General features: G+C 38.0%; 1 protein-coding gene across 1 annotated transcript in view; it reads left to right on the forward strand.

The window, feature by feature from the left end:
- The window catches only part of dip2bb (disco-interacting protein 2 homolog Bb), a 93508-nt gene extending 77317 nt beyond the window's left edge, over positions 1-16191 (forward strand). The window contains exons 28-38 of the mRNA XM_083972415.1: positions 387-498; positions 3888-3997; positions 7815-7945; positions 8481-8649; positions 10915-11085; positions 11595-11656; positions 13023-13080; positions 13177-13251; positions 13979-14153; positions 14799-14922; positions 15713-16191. Coding sequence (XP_083828541.1) covers positions 387-498; positions 3888-3997; positions 7815-7945; positions 8481-8649; positions 10915-11085; positions 11595-11656; positions 13023-13080; positions 13177-13251; positions 13979-14153; positions 14799-14922; positions 15713-15965 — 1440 coding nt within the window. The 3' untranslated portion in view covers positions 15966-16191. The remainder of the gene's footprint in view (positions 1-386; positions 499-3887; positions 3998-7814; positions 7946-8480; positions 8650-10914; positions 11086-11594; positions 11657-13022; positions 13081-13176; positions 13252-13978; positions 14154-14798; positions 14923-15712) is intronic.
- Positions 16192-19315: the final 3124 nt, after the last annotated feature.

Below are 19315 nucleotides of genomic sequence, written 5' to 3' on the forward strand. Positions count from 1 at the left end.
TAGCTTGTTTTTAGACACTTTTTACTTCTTTCAAGCTGATTTTCACTTGAAATAAGTAGAAAAATCTGACAGTGGAGCAAGTTTTTCTTCCTTATTACAAGCACAAAAAACTGGCAGATTTTTCTACTTATTTCAAGTGAAAATTAGTTTGAAACAAGTTAATTTTTAGGTGATGAGTCTTATTTTAAGTGAAACGAGTTTAGTTTTGACTAGAAATGAGACATTTTGACAAGAAATAAGACAAATATTCTTGGAAAGATTTTGAGTTTTTGCAGTGTATTTATTCTTATATTTTACTATATATTTCTTGTTTTGTCCAAAGAGATCGCAGTGTTGGATCTCATAACGTTTTCCTGACTCTGACTCTGTGTCTGTTTTGTCACCAGGTGAGTAAAGCCGCCTGTATCCTCACCACTCAGAACTTAATGAGGACTCTGCGCTCTAAAGAAGCCGCAGCTTCTGTCAACATCAAAACGTGGCCGACGATCATCGACACAGGTGAGACGCTATAAATTATACAAATGCAGACAGGCGAACAGGGGAAAGGTGTTAGAATAGCATTTAAAAAGGCTGTTTCAGGTGAGTAAAAACGCTCCTGGTGCTGTTTTGAGTTCAGAGTTCAACATGACGATGAGTATCATCTCAAAAAAGACAAAAAAAGTCGACTTTTTACTTATTTAAAAAAGGTTTACTTTCTAAAAGAAGTGGGAAACGATGACAAAACTTAGTTGAATATTAATAATAAATTCCAAAGTTAATAAAAACACCACCTAATTAACGAAAATTAGTAACTTTAAGTCCTTAAAACAAAACGGGTGGTCAAAAACTTCTTACTGACAGCCTCCACATGTCCGACATTGTTCAGATTGACATGTGACCAAATCATATGATGCTACAATGACGTAAGAAATTATAAGTTGTAGCTTAATTGTTTGTTACTGCATAAAAAATACTTTTAAATAAAGGTCCAAGTCAATATAACCATAATTATCTATGTGTGCAGCAACTACACTGCAAAAACTCAAAATATTACCAAGAAAATGTGTCTTATTTCTAGTCAAAAACAATCTCATTCTACTTAAAATAAGACTCATCACATAAAAAAGTAGCTTGTTTTTAGACACGTTTTACGTCTTTTATATGGAAAGCCATTTTAGTCATAATGAAATAAATGAATAAATAAATAAATAAATAAATATAGCCATGAAATGAGTCCCGAATTAAATAAATAGGATGATAAATAGATATAAATGAAATATAAATACATATATTTTTATTTTAAAAACAACATTTTTATTTTTCCAGGAGACTTTTATTTTCTAACGCCTCATTTATTTATTTCCAGATACTTTTATTTCCTAATGTCACATTTATTTATTTCCGGTTACTTTTATTTCCTAACGTCACATTTATTTATTTCTGGGGACTTTTATTTCATAGCATCACATTTATTTATTTCCGGCGACTTTTATTTCCTAACGTCACATTTATTTCTCTCCTCTTTTATTTCATGCTGCAATATTCAAATGAGGGGGCGGGGTTATCTGGACCCTTTCAGAGTAAAACATCACACCACGGCCTATTCACCTTATTTTGCGCTGGATCTAGTGTGTGGAAGTGCTGTTGTGAATTGTTGAACAATCCACTTCCCTATCCACTTCGCTATGTGTTAGTACTGGTACTCTGGTTGAGAAGAACAAGTAGCTACTATGTTTACTGTACGTGTCTGCTCTGCTCTTTCCTAGAGAAGCAGTAGCTTACGTGAGTTTGTCATTACCGGTCCCGTTGCTGTCGGACCGCAGTTGCCCTGCTAAGCCAGACCGCAGTAACTACCGAAAATTCGAAATTGATTTTTTTGTGAAATTGAACTTGTCAATAAATGTTTTATCATGTGTAAAATTTTCAGCGGTCAATGTTGCTCAGTTTTCGAAATATGAGGTATGAAAAATTGCAGTAACTACAAAATCACTCTCAAAACTGAGCCAAACCGCAGTAACTACAGTTACTGCACTCTGCCTCTTTTCCCCTGTACTTCAGCTGCAGTTACTGCTCTCTATTACACACCGCTAGCCAGTTACGGTAGCTAGCTAACGTTAGCTTCGGCAGGTTTAGCACCAGGTTAGCACCAGCACAGGGACGGTTCGGACCCCCCCTCCCCCCCGCTATCCATGGTGCTGAACCGGTGACGTTGTTTACACTGTGCGCCTGTCTGTGAAACGTGCGCTGCTCAGGGACTGGGCAGATCTGTCCCACTTGCTTTCTCCCCCCCTCCGTTATGGGAGATCTACCGTCCCACAGAGTAGAAGAAATACCGGTAGGCTACACTTTTTCCCCCTCCCCGCTCCGCTCAGCGCGGCTGAACCCGGCTTGTATGAGGCTTGAGCCCACACGGGCGCGAGTCTGCTGCAGCCCCCGCTCCTGTTGACAGCAGATGGGGGAGAAAAAAAGACATTTCTCTGCTCTGATGCTTTGGTTGAGTTTAGGCCATGAAGAAAGAAGTTTGTTAAGTTTAGTAAAAAGACCAGGTAGAGGCTAGACAGGCTAGAAGCATGCTGGAAAAAAACAACAACATTGTACTGCGCTTTGCCCTAGCATTACCTGTGTATTTATTTAAGGAAAACTGGCAGCAGAGCGCAGTATCTGCTTTTTAGGGGTCAAATATATAATATGTGGTCATATATTTAATTGCATAAATATTACTTAATGAAAACCTGTCAAATCTGTGTATTTTCACTAATCTACCTACAACACATTGGAAGGCAAATCAAAAAACTTTAAAGCCATTTTCTCAGTTTCACTGTTCGCGTAGTTACTGCGGTCTGGCTTAGCAGGGCATATGATGATTTACACAATATATATATCCCTGCCTCTCCACTTTGTGTTCGAGACACACGGCCGTCTGCTCTTTACCCAGTTGCTGTGGCAGGGACATAATGCTAGACATAGCTAGCTGGTTAGCTACACAGCACATAAGGCAGAGAGATGTGTAACAACAACAGAAACTAGAAAAAACGAAATATGTTTAAAACACTATTCTCCTCCCCAAGTTATTGATCAAGTTGCTCAGTAGCCGTCAACAATTCACAACAACAGCACTTCCTCACACTAGATTCAGCGCAAAATAAGGTGAATAGGCCGTGGTGTGATGTTTTACTCTGAAAGGGTCCAGATAACCCCGCCCCCTCATTTGAATATTGCAGCATGAAATAAAAGAGGAGAGAAATAAATGTGACGTTAGGAAATAAAAGTCGCCGGAAATAAATAAATGTGATGCTATGAAATAAAAGTCCCCAGAAATAAATAAATGTGATATTATGAAATAAAAGTAACCGGAAATAATTAGGAAATAAAAGTATCTGGAAATAAATAAATGAGGCGTTAGAAAATAAAAGTCTCCTGGAAAAATAAAAATGTTGTTTTTAAAATAAAAATATATGTATTTATATTTCATTTATATCTATTTATCATCGTATTTATTTAATTCTGGACTCATTTCATGGCTATATTTATTTATTTATGCATTTATTAATTTATTTCATTATGACTAAAACGGCTTTCCATACTTTTAAGCAGATTTTCACTTGAAATAAGTAGAAAAATCTGATAGTGGAGCAAGTTTTTCTTTCTTATTACAAGCACAAAAAAAAACATACTCAGTGTGTGTGTAGATTGTGTTGTTGTGCTTTTATTTTGTGGGTTTCTTTTATTTTGTTTAATTCCTTTTAGTATTTATTGTTCTGTGTGTGTTTTGTTGATCTAAGTTGAAATTGCAGAGTTGCACAACCGGTGAATCGTGATTGACAGTATCAGATTACACCTGGTAATGATTAGGCTACATGTTGCAGATTAAATTAATTCTGTTGTTTATTTTGTTCTCTGTCACCTAGACGACCTTCCACGCCGCCGGCCTCCACAGATCTACAAACCGCCGACAGCGGAGATGATCGCCTATCTGGACTTCAGCGTGTCGACGACCGGCATGCTGACCGGGGTGAAGGTGAGACCGACACGTTTTATTATCACAGTCCTACAACCAGCTGATACAGTATAATATTATATTATTATATTATTATTACAACCTCTGAGCTCTTTCACCATCCCCCTCATTCACTCGACCTTCTCACATTTAAAGGGGTAGTTAGTTCCACATTTTGGCAAATTGGTCCATTGCCATAATCCCTATAGTCGTAGCAGTAGGTTCGTTACCTTTAATTGTCGGTGCAAGCTGTTTTTAGAACAGTGGAGCAGAGCCGTGAGCTGCTCAGAGCTACGCTACGGAGGCTCATTATGGGATTTCTTGGTTTCCCTCATCAAACTCATCAAATACACAATCCAACAACTCCACAACGCTCTGGTGGACAAGTTGTGAGCTGCACATTCACCACGCTATGAGATAATAACACAACGTTACCACACCAGTGGCGGCTGGTGACTGAAAAAATTAGGGAGGACAGGAGGAACACCAGTCCACGGCCTCATTTTATTTTATAGCACTACTTCTCCCTACTTTATTATATTCAATGAAAATTAAACAGTAAAACAATGTCTTACAAGATTTCTTAAAAACAACATAATTTTATTAAATCTTACTGTTTTCAGATTAACACAGGCCTAATGAAAAAGACAGAGCCATGATCTTGGATGTGGGATGTAAAAAAAAAAAAAAAAAGCAGGCCAGTGTTCAACACCTGTAAATGCCACAGTGGGGATTTACACCCTCTGATTTAAAAAGGAAAAACAAAAACCATGAAAATCTGTAATTATTAATAACAAACAAAGTGTTCCACTCAAATTACATACATATTTGGCTTTTACCTCTTAGATATAGCTATGCTTTTACCTGAGCTGATGGCGGAGAAAAAAAAAAAAAAGTCCGGTCGTGTCTTTGTTTACCCTCCAGCTGCCCAGGTCACGTAACTGAAAACTATTAACAATCTCTCTGACTGCTTCTCTCTGATATCTCCTAACAGTTTATCCAGAAATCTGCTGATATTTCCTTTCAAATCGATGCCAATATCTCTGAAAACTCTGTATTTCTTGTGCTAGGAGCAGCATAAGCAGCACGGCTGGGAGTGAAAGTTTGGCGCACATAGCAACAGTAACCAAGGGGGGTTGGAGAACTGTCATTGGACCAACCTGCTGTCAATCTTGTGTTCTGATTGCTGATTGGTACAGAAGAGCCTCCTCCGTCATGACGTCATTTTACGTGTCTTAGCCAATCACAGGTCAGGATGAAGACATCCTAAATGCATTGAGTCAATGGAAGAAGATCCCGCCCCGAGGCCAGTTAGGGAGGTAAAAATCTTGCCACCTCCGTAGAGCCCCCACCTTCCTGCTCCCTGCTCCTCACACAGCCTGCTCTGTCTCCTGAGCCTGCTGGCGGCGCAGTTGAGCCGTTTTAAGTGGATTTTCTTCCAAAAAACAAACTTTTTTTATGATAAAATACATATATAATATTTTATAAATTATACTGAGATTTGGTAATGATTTATTTCAACCAGTTACTCTTTCTTAAATAAAAAATAAATTTTCCTTTTGCCTCTCAAAAATAGAGGAGGACCAACCTCCTCTGCCTCAATGGACCAGCCTCCTCTGTACCACACAGAGTTGTGTCATGCAAACCCACTGATGCACGTTGCCTTCAGGGACAGTTTTTCATCATCAGTCTCTGTATTTACCTCTAAAACAACTCTGTGTGGTAACGTTGTGTTATTATCTCATAGCGTGGTGAATGTGCAGCTCACAACTTGTCCACCAGAGCGTTGTGGAGTTGTTGGATTGTGTATTTGATGAGTTTGATGAGGGAAACCAAGAAATCCCATAATGAGCCTCCGTAGCGTAGCTCTGAGCAGCTCACGGCTCTGCTCCGCCGTTCTAAAAATAGCTTGCACCGACAATTAAAGGTAACGAACCTACTGCTAAAACTATTGGGGTTATGGCAACGGGCCGATTTGCCAAAATGTTGAACTATCCCTTTAATATATGAATCTTGCTGCAGGAAGGAGATGTCTGTCCTGCAGGCAGCGATATTTGTGTATTTATGGGAGTATTTTGTTGTTTGATGGTACAACTGGGCGGCTGTGGCTCAGGAGGTAGAGCAGGTTCGATTCCCAGTTCTCCGGTCTGCAGGTCGAAGTGTCCTTGGGCAAAAACACTGAACACAGTGTAAAGAGCTTTGAGTGGCCCAAGAGACAAGAAAAAGCGCTTTATAAGTCCATTTACTTTTCTTATATCTGCTGTCTTATCGTATATTGATGAACCATCTTACATATTTGCTCGTAAAGCAACAAAAACAACATCACAAAGCATTCATCTTCAGTCATTCATCTATTTTTTTTCCTGTTAATCTTTGCCAAAGCGAGTAAAATGAAAAAAAAAAAAAAAACTTACCTTCTTCATGCTGTAGAGATAAGGTGTACAGTTACATAAATATCTACTTTGCTTTTAGAAAGAAGCTTTTTTTTTTTTTTTTGTACACTGCAAAAACTCTAAATCTTTCCAAGAATATTTGTCTTATTTCTTGTCAAAATGTCTAATTTCTAGTCAAAACTAATCTCTTTCCACTTAAAATAAGACTCATCACCTAAAAATTAATTTGGTTTTTAGATCATTTTCATTTGTTTCAAACTAATATCCACTTGAAATAAGTAGAAAAATCTGCCAGTGAAAGCAAGTTTTTTGTGCTTGTAATAAGAAAGAAAAACTTGATCCACTGTCAGATTTTTCTACTTGTTTCAAGTGAAAATCTGCTTGAAATAAGTAAAAAAGTGTCTAAAAACAAGCTGCTTTTAATGTGATGAGTCTTATTTTAAGTGGAATTAGATTTTTTTTGACTAGAAATGACATTTTGACTAGAAATAAGACAAATATTATTGGTAAGATTTTGAGTTTTTGCAGTGTAATTTATTTTTTATTGACATTCAGAAATAGACATTCGCAGCATATACATCATGTGAGCATAACTTCTTGCATATGTTGTCTTCCCTAAATGCCAAAATAGTATTTTAGTTTATATCCAAGTTATGAGAAGAAAAACTTACAACCATAGCAACAATTGAAACAAACAAACAAAAAAACTTGTACTGGTAGGGAGTGATCTTTCTCATACATCATAGCTACTGGTTTGTGAAAATAAAATCTGGCCTATGAGGCGTGACATATTTGACCCAGTTTTCCCAGTATGATGTACATTTCTCCAATTTGCACTGCAGAAACTCAAAATCTTTCCAAGAATATTTGTCTTATTTCTTGTCAAAATGTCTCAATTTTAGTCAAAACTAAACTCTTTCCACTTAAAATAAGACTCATCACCTAAAAATGAACTTGTTTTTAGATCATTGTCACTTGTTTCAAACAAATTTTCAATTGAAATAAATAAGCAGAAAAATCTGCCAGTGAAAGCAAGTTTTTTGTGCTTGTAATAAGAAAGAAAAACTTGCTCCACTATCAGATTTGGAGTGGAAAATTTGCTTGAAAAAAGTGTCTAAAAACAAGCTGCTTTTTAATGTGATGAGTCTTATTTTAAGTATAATTAGATTTGTTTTGACTAGAAATGACATTTTGACTAGAAATAAGACAAATATTCTTGGTAAGATTTTGAATTTTTGCAGTGTGTGATTAACAAAAGCTGTTATCTTTTTCATTTTATAAATGTCCATTGTGATATCCATCCATATATTTATGGTTGGGCTAGAAAGAAGCTTTTTACGTAGCTAATTTATTCCCTCATCCTGGGAGAGATGTAGCTACTGGTGTGGGCGGAGTTGTGTTTTGGTCCATGTGTCCTGACGTCTCTTCTTGTCGTCTCATCACAGATCTCCCATGCGGCCGTCAGCGCGCTGTGCCGCTCCATAAAGCTGCAGTGTGAACTCTACTCCTCTCGCCAAATAGCCATCTGCCTGGACCCGTACTGCGGTCTGGGCTTCGTCCTGTGGTGCCTCGCCAGGTGCAGTGAAACCTTCAGCTTTTTCTTTTTTCTCTCTCTCTCTCTGTGTCTTTATGCACTGCAAAAACTCAAAATCTTTCCAAGAATATTTGTCCTATTTCTAGTCAAAATGTCTCATTTCTAGTCAAAACTAAACAGTTTTCACTTAAAATAAGACTCATCACCTAAAAAATTAACTTGTTTTTAGATCATTTTCACTTGTTTCAAACTAATTTTCACTTGAAATAAGTAGAAAAATCTGCCAGAGAAAGGAAGTTTTTTGTGCTTGTAATAAGAAAGAAAAACTTGCTCCACTATCAGATTTTTCTACTTATTTCCATTGAAAATAGGCTTGAAAGAAGTAAAAAGTGTCTAAAAACAAGTTCATTTTTATGTGATGAGTCTTATTTAAAGTGAAAATAGATTAGTTTTGATTAGAAATTAGACATTTTGACAAGAAATAAGACAAATATTCTTGGAAAGATGTTGAGTTTTTGCAGTGCTCTGTGTCTTTATGTTTCTGCTCTGATCACGGCTGCTGTTTCCCGTCTGCCAGTGTTTACTCAGGTCACCAGTCCATCCTGATTCCTCCCTTCGAGCTGGAGAGCTGCTCGTCTCTGTGGCTCAGCACGCTCAGCCAGTACCGCGTCAGAGACACCTTCTGCTCCTACTCCGTCATGGAGCTCTGCACTAAAGGACTGGGCACGCAGACCGACTTACTCAAGGTAGTGACTCTGCATGTACACTGCAAAAACTCAAATATTTGTCTTATTTCTTGTCAAAATGTGTCATTTCTAGTCAAAACTAATCTCTTTCCACTTAAAATAAGACTCATCACCTAAAAATTTACTTGTTTTTAGATCATTTTCACTTGTTTAAAACTATTATTAATATTTGAAATAAGTAGAAAAATCTGCCAGTGAAAGCAAGTTTTTTGTTCTTGTAATAAGAAAGAAAAACTTGCTCCACTATCAGATTTTTCTACTTATTTCAAGTGAAAATTAGTTTGAAACAAGTAAAATGATCTAAAAACAAGCTACTTTTTAGGTGATGAGTCTTATTTTAAGTGGAAAGAGATTAGTTTTGACTAGAAATGACATTTTGCCTAGAAATAGGCAAAATATTCTTAGTAAGATTTTGAGTTTTTGCAGTGTAGGGAAGTTTTCATTAGTGTTGATTAGTGCTTGAGACCGGTCTCGGTCGAGCTGAACTCTGGACTTTTTCTCCAGACCAGTCAAGACCACAAATGTCTCTGTCACTCAATCACTTTGGTTTCTGTGATGTAACTCAATAACTTTAAAGGAATAGTTCACCAAAAAAATGAAATTCAGTCATTAATGTGATCCAATCTACATCCAAGTCACAAGTATAAACAATCACAATGTGCTTAACCTAATACCACACAAAGAATTATAATATTTCATGCCTTTATTGAACATATCCATTAAAAATTCACAGTGCAGGTGGAAAAAGTAAGTGAACCCTTGGATTTAATAACTGGTTGAACATCCTTTGGCAGCAATAAGCTCAACCAAATGTTTCCCGTAGCTGCAGATCAGAACTGCACAACACTCTAGACATGAATGATCTAGATAGTAGATTTACTTCAATGTTAACGGTCATTTTCCTGCTTCAGAGCCACCCTGACATTATTCTGTAGAATACCTTGATAAAGTCTGGAAGTCACTTTGCCCTCGATGATGGCAAACAGCCCCAAACCATGATGCTCCCTCCACTGTACTTCACCTTTGATGTTTACATGCTGGTATGCCGTGCCATTTTTACACCATACGTACAAAAAATAATTATAAAAAAAAAAATCTTAGTTTCATCAGTCCACAAAACATTTTCCCATTAGTGTTGTGGAGTAGGGATGGGTATTTCGAATAATTTTCTAACCGAGTATCCTAACCTTGTCGTATGTCATGTCTGATGGACAGAGCGCAGCCGGGGCATAAATGCGCTCTGTCCGTCAGACAGTCGCATCACTGACACACAGCGTCGTCAGACTAAATATCAGGTGATAATAAGAGTAGAGATGGAGTTTAAGATTCACATACGGGGCAGATGTGCATCTTTATGCTGCGGCTGCCTCGGAGGAGAAAACTTTTTTTTCTTTTTTAAAAAAAAATCATTAGCGGTGCTTATTTATTAGTCCACACTACATGTTGGTGCCTTCGGTCCTCTCTGCCTCGCATCGTTTCAGGAAATAACTGGGAAGGTTTCAGAATGTTTGTAAACTGAAAGCAGATTTTCTAACAGACTTGATGACACCTGTCGTCTCCCTCCCACCACAGATTATTGTAAAAGGTTTGAAAGTCCGAGGCTCGATCCAAAAACACTTTTACACAGCAGAAAATCACGTTGCTTGATCCGAAACTGTTTAACACGACAAAAAGCCGAACCATGATATGATGATGTAGTTTGATCCGACACTAGACTGTTGCTCTAACGTGCCGTTTTTTTAATCCTAGGTTAACCGGATAATAAATTCATAACCGAGTAGCAGATTGCCTACTCGGGTACCCGGGTACTCGGGTAACCGTGCACATCCCTATTGTGGAGCGGCAAACTTCAGGCCTGCGATGGAAAGCAAAGCAACTAATGCAGAAAACTCAGAAATTCCAAAGGGTTCACATACTTTTTCTTGCCACTGTAGGGAAGTATTTATTAGTGTTCTGCTACTCGAGACCGGTCTTGAGACCACATCTTCAAAGTCTTGGTCTTTCCTGGGTCTCGGTCGAGCTGGACTCTGGATTTCTCTCACTCACTTTGGTTTATGTGATGTAATTAAATAACTTTAAGATAATAAAAAATCCAAACTTTGTTTCAATTAAATTATATAGGTTTAACATTATAAATATCTTTTCTTTTTAGCTGAGGAATAATGTAAATATCAAGACACATGATGACACTTATGACACTCGTATTTATCATTACAAACTAATGATAAATGATTTGATGATGACTTGTGTGTGTGTGTGTCTCAGGCTCGCGGTGTGAACCTGTCGTGCGTGCGCAGCTGCGTGGTGATAGCGGAGGAACGACCTCGTCTCGCCCTCTCACACTCCTTCTCCAAGCTGTTTAAGGACGTGGGTCTGTCGCCCCGAGCCGTCAGCACGGCCTTCGGCTCCCGGGTGAACCTGGCCGTCTGCCTGCAGGTGCTGCACACACACACACACACACACACACACACACACACACACACACACACACACACACACACTGTAAACCTCTCACTGCAAAAACTTCAAAATCTTACCAAGAATATTTGTCTTATTTCTAGTCAAAACAAATCTCATTATACCTAAAATAAGTATATTTATACATACATAGTTATACATAAAAAAGTAGCTTGTTTTTAGACACTTTTTGCTTCTTTCAAGCATATTTTTTACTTGAAATAAGTAGAAAAATCTGACAGAAAAAAAAAAAACTTGCTTTCACTGGCAGATTTTTCTACTTATTTCAAGTGAAAATTTGTTTGAAACAAGTGAAAATGATCTAAAAACAAGTTAATTTAAGTGGAAAGAGTTTAGTTTTGACTAGAAATGAGACATTTTGACAAGAAATAAGACAAATATTCTTGGAAAGATTTTGAGTTTTTGTGTTTAGTGCTGGTCTGACATCATACTGTATGTGTGTGTGTTTGTGTGTGTGTGTGTCACAGGGAACCACCGGTCCTGATCCCTGCACCGTGTACGTGGACATGAAGTCTCTCCGCCATGACAGGTGAGGTCATGTGGATTACTTGAGTCAGGGGATTACTGCTGCTGACCTTTGACCTGTGGCAGCTGTCCTGAGGTGACGCTTCAGTTCACAGACAGTTAGTTGTTGTAACTCACACTGCAAAAACTCAAATATTTTACCAAGAATATTTGTCTTATTTATACATTATATATAATGTCATTTCTAGTCAAAACAAATCAAATTATACTTAAAATAGAAATCATCACATTAAAAAGCAGCTTGTTTTTGACAATTTTTACTTATTTCAAACCTATTTTCACTTGAAATAAGTAGAAAAATCTGACAGTGCAGCAAGTTTTTCTTTCTTATTACAAGCACAAAAAACTTGCTTTTACTGGCAGATTTTTCTACTTATTTCAAGTGAAAATTTGTTTGAAACAAGTGAAATGATCTAAAAACAAGTTCATTTTTAGGTGATGAGTCTTATTTAAAGTGGAAAGAGTTTAGTTTTGACTAGAAATGAGACCTTTTGACAAGAAATAAGACAAATATTCTTGGAAAGATTTTGAGTTTTTGCAGTGCAGTCCCACACTGGTTGTCTGAACTGCAGCAGGTGGATTGTGTATTTTCTGCACTATTCATTCTATTATATATATATACTGTATATACACTACCAGTCAAAAGTTTGGACACACCTTCTCATTCAATGCTCTTTCTTTATTTTTATCACTTTCTACATTGTAGATTCATACTTAAGACATTAAAACTATGAAGGAACACATATATGGAGTTATATAGTTAACACAAAAGTGGGAAGTCCTTCAAAACCGTTGCAGGTGACGACCTCATGACGCTGATGAGAGAATCAAAAGTCTGCAAAAAGCTGTCATCAAAGAAAAAGTTGTCTACTTCTAAATCTAAAGTCTATATCTAAAGTGGAAAACTTTTGCACACCGGTTTTCAGAAAGGTGCGTTGGAGGAGGAATGCAGCATCAGATTTGTAGAGAAGTGAGAAGAAAATGTGTGGGAGTTTCTCTACAAGTCTGATACTTCTAAAAATCTAAAATCTAAAACACATTTTGCTTTTCTGTTTACTATATACTTCCTTATAGTTTTGATGTCTTAAGTATGAATGTACAGTGTAGAAAGTATTGAAAATAAAGAAAAAACATTGAATTAGAAGGTGTGTCCAAACCTTCGACTGGTGGTGTATTTAGCATTAAAATGGCTTGAAACTGTCTCATTATCACAAAACTTTCACAAAAGCTAAAACATTAGGAGGCAGTTAATGTGAAATGAATGAGTCTGAAGTGTGGGCACAGGAGATGTTAGGAAAAACATATAAGACCACTAAATGGTTTCAGGTATATGTGATAATATGTGTGTTTGTGTGTGTGTGTCGTGTCAGAGTGAGGCTGGTGGAGAGAGGAGCTCCTCAAAGTCTTCCTCTAATGGAGTCTGGAAAGGTGAGATGTCCCACGTTTATACCTGTGCTGCTTTATGACGTGTTTAAGTTAAAGTTAAAGTGCCTTTCAGTTAAATTTTTCATTTTTGATTTTCAGATCTTGCCAGGCGTGCGGGTGATAATCGTGAACCCTGAGACCAGAGGTCCGCTCGGGGATTCTCATTTAGGAGAGGTGATTGTAATGTTTATAAAGCAGGGTTTCCGCGGGTCATTAAAAAACGTAATGCCTTGAATGGCATTAAAAAGCATTAAATTCAATTCCCAGAGGTATTAAAAAACTGGACCAAGGTTGGCAAATTTGATCAGCCCACAAGTCACTGTGGCGGGTAAATAAAAAGGGGGGGCTGGTGATTAAGAAAGGCAGATAAACTATTTTATTTTTTACCAAATATTCTTGTTGTTGACTTATGGATAGTGGGATGAATATTGTACTGTTGAGCGTATATGGTATTATCATACAGTACTGCAATAAATATAATGGTCTTGTTATTGAGGTATTGTAATATTGTGAGAGTTTGATATTGTTACATCCCAAAGAGCAGAAAATAGGGGGGGTGATACAATTAATCTACAGTAAAGTTAAACGTGGGTGAAGAAATAGAGCATTTTAAAATGCTTAAAAAAAAAATCGGTACCGGCAAAAATTGGAATTGTTAGGTCAGGCTTTTTAAAAATCGGTGATCAGCCCGAAAATTCCCCCTATTGGTGTGATAAACATGCAGAACCAAGTAATTGGAAATGTGTATGTATATAGGTAGTATGCACATGCACACGTATAGTATTTGCAGGCATTAAAAATGTTTGAAATGGCATTAAAAAGCATTGCATTAGATAAAAACAAAAAGTTTCTCTACCCGTCAAACGCAGCAGTGACCCGGTGTGTTTCTGTCTTTCCTCAGATCTGGGTGAACAGTCCTCACAACGCCAGCGGCTACTACACCATCTACGGAGAGGAGAGTCTGCAGGCCGACCACTTCAACACCAAGCTCAGCTTCGGGGACCCGCAGACGTTATGGGCCAGAACTGGATACCTGGGCTTTGTGAAGCGGACGGAGCTGCTGGAGGCCAACGGAGGTAAAACAAAAGACTTAAAAACAAAACAAAAGCACAGTTAAAGGGATAGTTCACCCAAAATTGAAATTTCACTCATTATCTCCTCCCCCTCATGTGGACTAAGGCCTGGGAGAAGTTTCAGAGTCCTCCGTGGCTTCTCTGAGTTACAGGGGGTCTCGGCGTAGCAGTGCATGTCCATATGACGGTTGCAAATGGATACCAACTGTCTTCGTAACAAAAAGACACACCAAATAACATCCAAATACCTCCATGCTGCTCGTATGTAATGTCCGTCTTGTATTGAAGCCCCGAAGTTAAGTACGTCTATATTTCAAGCTTAATTTTTTTTGGAACAATTTCTCATGTTGGGGCTTCAATACCAGAGGGACATTACATACGAGCAGCATGGAGGTATTTGGATGTTTTTTGGTGTGTCTTTTTGTTACGAAGACAGTTGGTATCCATTTGCAACCGTCATATGGACATGCACTGCTACGCCGAGACCCCCTATAACTCAGAGAAGCCACGGAGGACTCTGAAACTTCTCCCAGCCCTTAGTCCACATGAGGGGGAGGAGATAATGAGTGAAATTTCAATTTTGGGTGAACTATCCCTTTAATGGATTTATTATCAAACAGATAGGTAGATAACAGTCTCTGTGCTCAGATCGACATGACGCTCTGTTCGTGGTGGGTTCACTGGACGAGACCCTGGAGCTCCGAGGGCTGCGTTACCATCCCATCGACATCGAGACCTCAGTGTCCCGGGCTCATCGCAGTATCGCTGAGAGGTGAGAAGTCTGAGGACGCACTCGCTGCTCGTTATCTACCTGACACTGGCACTTTTTATTGATGTGTTTTTTAGGAAACAATATAAAATGTTAACTGCCACTACAGAGCAGAGAGAAAGGATCATCTATGAACTACACTGCAAAAACTCAAAATCTTACCAAGAACATTTGTCTGTTTCCTAGTCAAAACAAATCTCATTCTACTTAAAATAAGACTCATCACATTAAAAGTAGCTTGTTTTTAAGAAACATTTTACTTATTTCAATCATATTTTCACTTGAAATAAGTAAAAGTAAAAATCTGATAGTGGAGCATGTTTTTCTTTCTTATTACAAGCACAAAAAAACTTGCTTTCACTGGCAGATTTGTCTACTTATTTCAAGTGAAAATGTGTTTGAAACAAGTGAAAATGATCTAAAAACACGTTCATTTTTAGGTGATGAGTCTTATTTTAAGTGGAAAGAGATTAGTTTTGACTAGAAATGAGACATTTTGACAAGAAATAAGACAAATATTCTTGGAAAAATTTTGAGTTTTTGCAGTGTGCCCAATTTCACGTGAATGCAGCATGAAAAATACGATTGAGTTGCTTGAGATATACAACCACAACGCTAGATGGGAATCATTCCTACACAATGTACCTTTACGTTTCTTAAATAGAAGGGCAGATTAGAGGAGGTGGCTAATCCAACAAATGTCTTTTGTCTGATGAATAATTTCTGTAAATTAGTTTCTAAAAAAACTAACTAACTAAACTCTGACGTCTGGTTGGTCCTCGTCCCCTCCCAGTGCTGTGTTTACATGGACCAACCTGCTGGTGGTGGTGTCGGAGCTGTGCGGCTCGGAGCAGGACGCCCTGGACCTGGTGCCTCTGATAACCAACGTGGTGCTGGAGGAGCACCACCTCATCGTGGGGGTGGTGGTGATCGTGGACCCCGGGGTCATCCCCATCAACTCCAGGGGGGAGAAGCAGCGCATGCACCTCCGCGACTCCTTCCTGGCCGACCAGCTCGATCCCATCTACGTCGCCTACAACATGTGATGTGGCCACCGTTCGTCCGCCGTCCACACACTGCAAAAAATCTAATATCTTACTAAGAATATTTGTCTTATTTTTAGTCAAAATGTCATTTCTAGTCAAAACAAATCTCATTATACTTAAAATAAGACTCATCACATAAAAAGCAGCTTGTTTTTAGACACTTTTTACTTCTTTCAAGCAGATTTTCAATTGAAATAAGCAGAAAAATCTGATAGTGGAGCAAGTTTTTCTTTCTTATTACAAGCACAAAAAAGTTCCTTTCACTGGCAGATTTTTCTACTTATTTCAAGTGAGAGCAACAGGAGGAAAAGGCTCGCACACTGATCAAAAATGGCAATGTCCACCAGAGATTGACGGATGCAACAAACATTTAATGGTCCATCAAACAACAAAAAAGTGCAACCATGGTGATAAAAATAAAATAAAGAAACAAAACTAAGTAAAACTAAGTTTTCAAGTGAAAATGTGTTTGAAACAAGTGAAAATGATCGAAAAACAAGTTATTTTTTAGGTGATGAGTCTCATTTAAAGTGGAAACAGATTAGTTTTGACTAGAAATGAGACATTTTGACAAGAAATAAGACAAATATTCTTGGAAAGATTTTGAGTTTTTGCAGTGCATGCTTCTGCACCATCGTCCACAACGTTATGACTCCCGGCCTGGCAGATTGATGAAGATGAAGATGAAGATGAGGAGGATGAGAAGCATGAAACACATAAACTGCTACCCAGCCCTGTGTGACGTCACCAGCATATCTCAGCCACTGCATGTCTGTGATTGGATCTGCCATGTTTGGAGTTGTTCACTGTGTTTTATAGAAAGACTTTTGCAAATGGGATTGATGCAACACGTGTTGCATACGGCAAAGAAAAAAAAAGTCCCTGTTGCACTTTTTGGGTGGGAATGGGCGGGAATGGGGGGGGGGGGGGGGGGGGGTAAAAGGGGCAAATGGCACACACAACAGGAACAGTTTGAATATAAATACCATGTTAATGTCTTTGTGAAAATCCATCTTCTTATTCTCTAGTTAGTTACCATGAAACCTCTTCTCTTGAAACACTTTTCCCTTTTGTGTCCACACACAGACTCAAAGAGCTACTAAACCCAAATCGACCACTTGAAATAACATGCAGCTTTGAAACTAACGCACACAAACGCATGTGTCATCATGTCGCACTAACATGGAAGAACAAAAGAGGGCACATGTTAAAAAAACAAAAAAAAACCTTGAAACTAGTAGCTAGTCTCAGTCGGTGCACATAATTTAGAACGGTTATTTTGTCCCACGATGACGAAGCCAAATAGATTTTCCTTATATATATAAATATATATTTCCTGCCTTATAAAACTTCAGCCATACATTCCTATCTTAATTTTTAATAAATCTGCTATTAAATGGCTGTTTCTTCTCCTTTTCGGTTTGGACTAGTAATGGAAATAAAAATCCTGACAGAAATCCAAAGGGTTTGAAGTAAAAAAGAGGAAAAGAGGCCATATTGTGTACTGTATCTATAAAAGGCCTCCATGTATTTTAGATACTGTATGTTACTGTATAGATATTTTTAATTGTATAAATGTACAAAAGCTTGGCTCGTCCCTATCAGCTGATGGTTTGTGGACAGTTCAGCTGGGAGCTGATAGAAGCAGCAGGGAAGCAGATTGTAAATAAGATTGGTCGATAATACTTTTGAATTTGTTGTACTTACGGAGGGTGAAAATAACTAACTTTAAAGCATTGTTTAGTCAGGACAGATATAACATTGCACTTTTCTCAACAAAAAAAAAAGAAAAAAGAATGGTCTATTTTATTATAACAATGAGGCATTATATTATAACAACGTATGGTGCAGGAGCTTCTATTATTCTGAGGAATCTTTGCTTGAGGGGCTTTGAGAGTTTACCAGGAGGGCTATCACTGTTAATACCAGGAAAAATACTAATGTGTGGTGGTGTGAGGAGAGAAAGCTAAAACCAATATCATGACTGTTTTTCAGGCTACCAGGTTATTTTATCATAAAAAAAAAGAGTTAAAATAGCCCCCCAACTGTTCATCTAATACCCATTACCATTGTACGTTGTATTGTTAAAGATTCACCCACCCGACCCTCCCCTCTCAGTTTTAGTACGGCATCGTAGAGCCAGTGTTTGAGAGTTTGGCCCCTTTTTTCCTTTTTTCCTTTTTCCTCTCTACGCTCCCGAGTTCATTAGACACTGTGTGTTTTTGTGTTTGTGTAAAACTCTGTAAAGAACGACTTTAACTAACCTCCAACAGGCTCGTCGTTGGTACCGTCGGTCTGTAGTCGTCGACTCGTCGTCATCATCATGTATCTGGATCATTTCCTTTGTTCAAGTCACTGGATTTTCTAAGCACTCGTGAATGCAGTTTTTAAACGAAGCCGACCACTTCTGAAACAACGAACATCCCTCGATTGGCTCGGTACAGTCAAACTGTGTGAGGGGGAGAAAAAGAAAAAAGATGATGTATTTGCAAAATGTATTTGGTTTCCTGCAATCGTGTGCTTTCCTTGTGCTCCTTGCCATAATTTATTATAGGTTCTTTGTACTGGATGATTCTGTATTTCAGTGATGAACCCTTAATGTCAACATAATAATGTAAATAGTTTTTATTTCGTTTGTTTTGGACTTTTGCAACTGTCCCATCCATGTAACATTCATTCAGTCATGCCAAAACACAATATTAATAAGAACATGTTTAATCATTTTCAAGGTAAACAGGAATATGATCCATTGACTTACTGCACTTTGCACTGGTGGTACTTTTTTTTTTAGTAGGTTTCTACTGTGTGGACTGACTGTGCAAATAATTTTAGAAATATAACATTTTACATTTGATTTTGCCCAGTTTTGAGTTTATCTAGGTAAAAAAAAAAGACAAAGGAAAAAAAAAAGAAAGACTAACAGCACTTCATCTTAACATTGCATCCTATGTTTGCAGCAGAGTGTTTGCATGACTCAGCCAAGCACACACATACACATACTACACATACACACATATAATTCAGCTTGAGGCACATCTCACCTGGAGGCACAGCTGGGGGAGATGGATATGTATGAAACTGAAACTGTACATTCAGGGAACTAAACTCATAACACAGGGATGGACCAAGCGGTCCCTTGGTGCAATCTGTGGATACTTTACCCTTAAAATGTAGACGTTTGTTTAAAGAAATAACAAATTTCCTTGTTAGACGTTGTGGATCTTGATGAGCAAAAAGAGGGACGACTGGCGGCTACCAGTGTCCATCTATCTACCATCTACCTGCTTTTGCTGGGAAGTCAACACAAGGGCTTCCTTTGGTTTCCACTCTTTTTCTTCGTCAGAGTTCTT

Source organism: Trachurus trachurus, assembly GCF_905171665.1.
Source record: "Trachurus trachurus genome assembly, chromosome: 5".
Classification (NCBI taxonomy): Eukaryota; Metazoa; Chordata; class Actinopteri; order Carangiformes; family Carangidae; genus Trachurus; species Trachurus trachurus.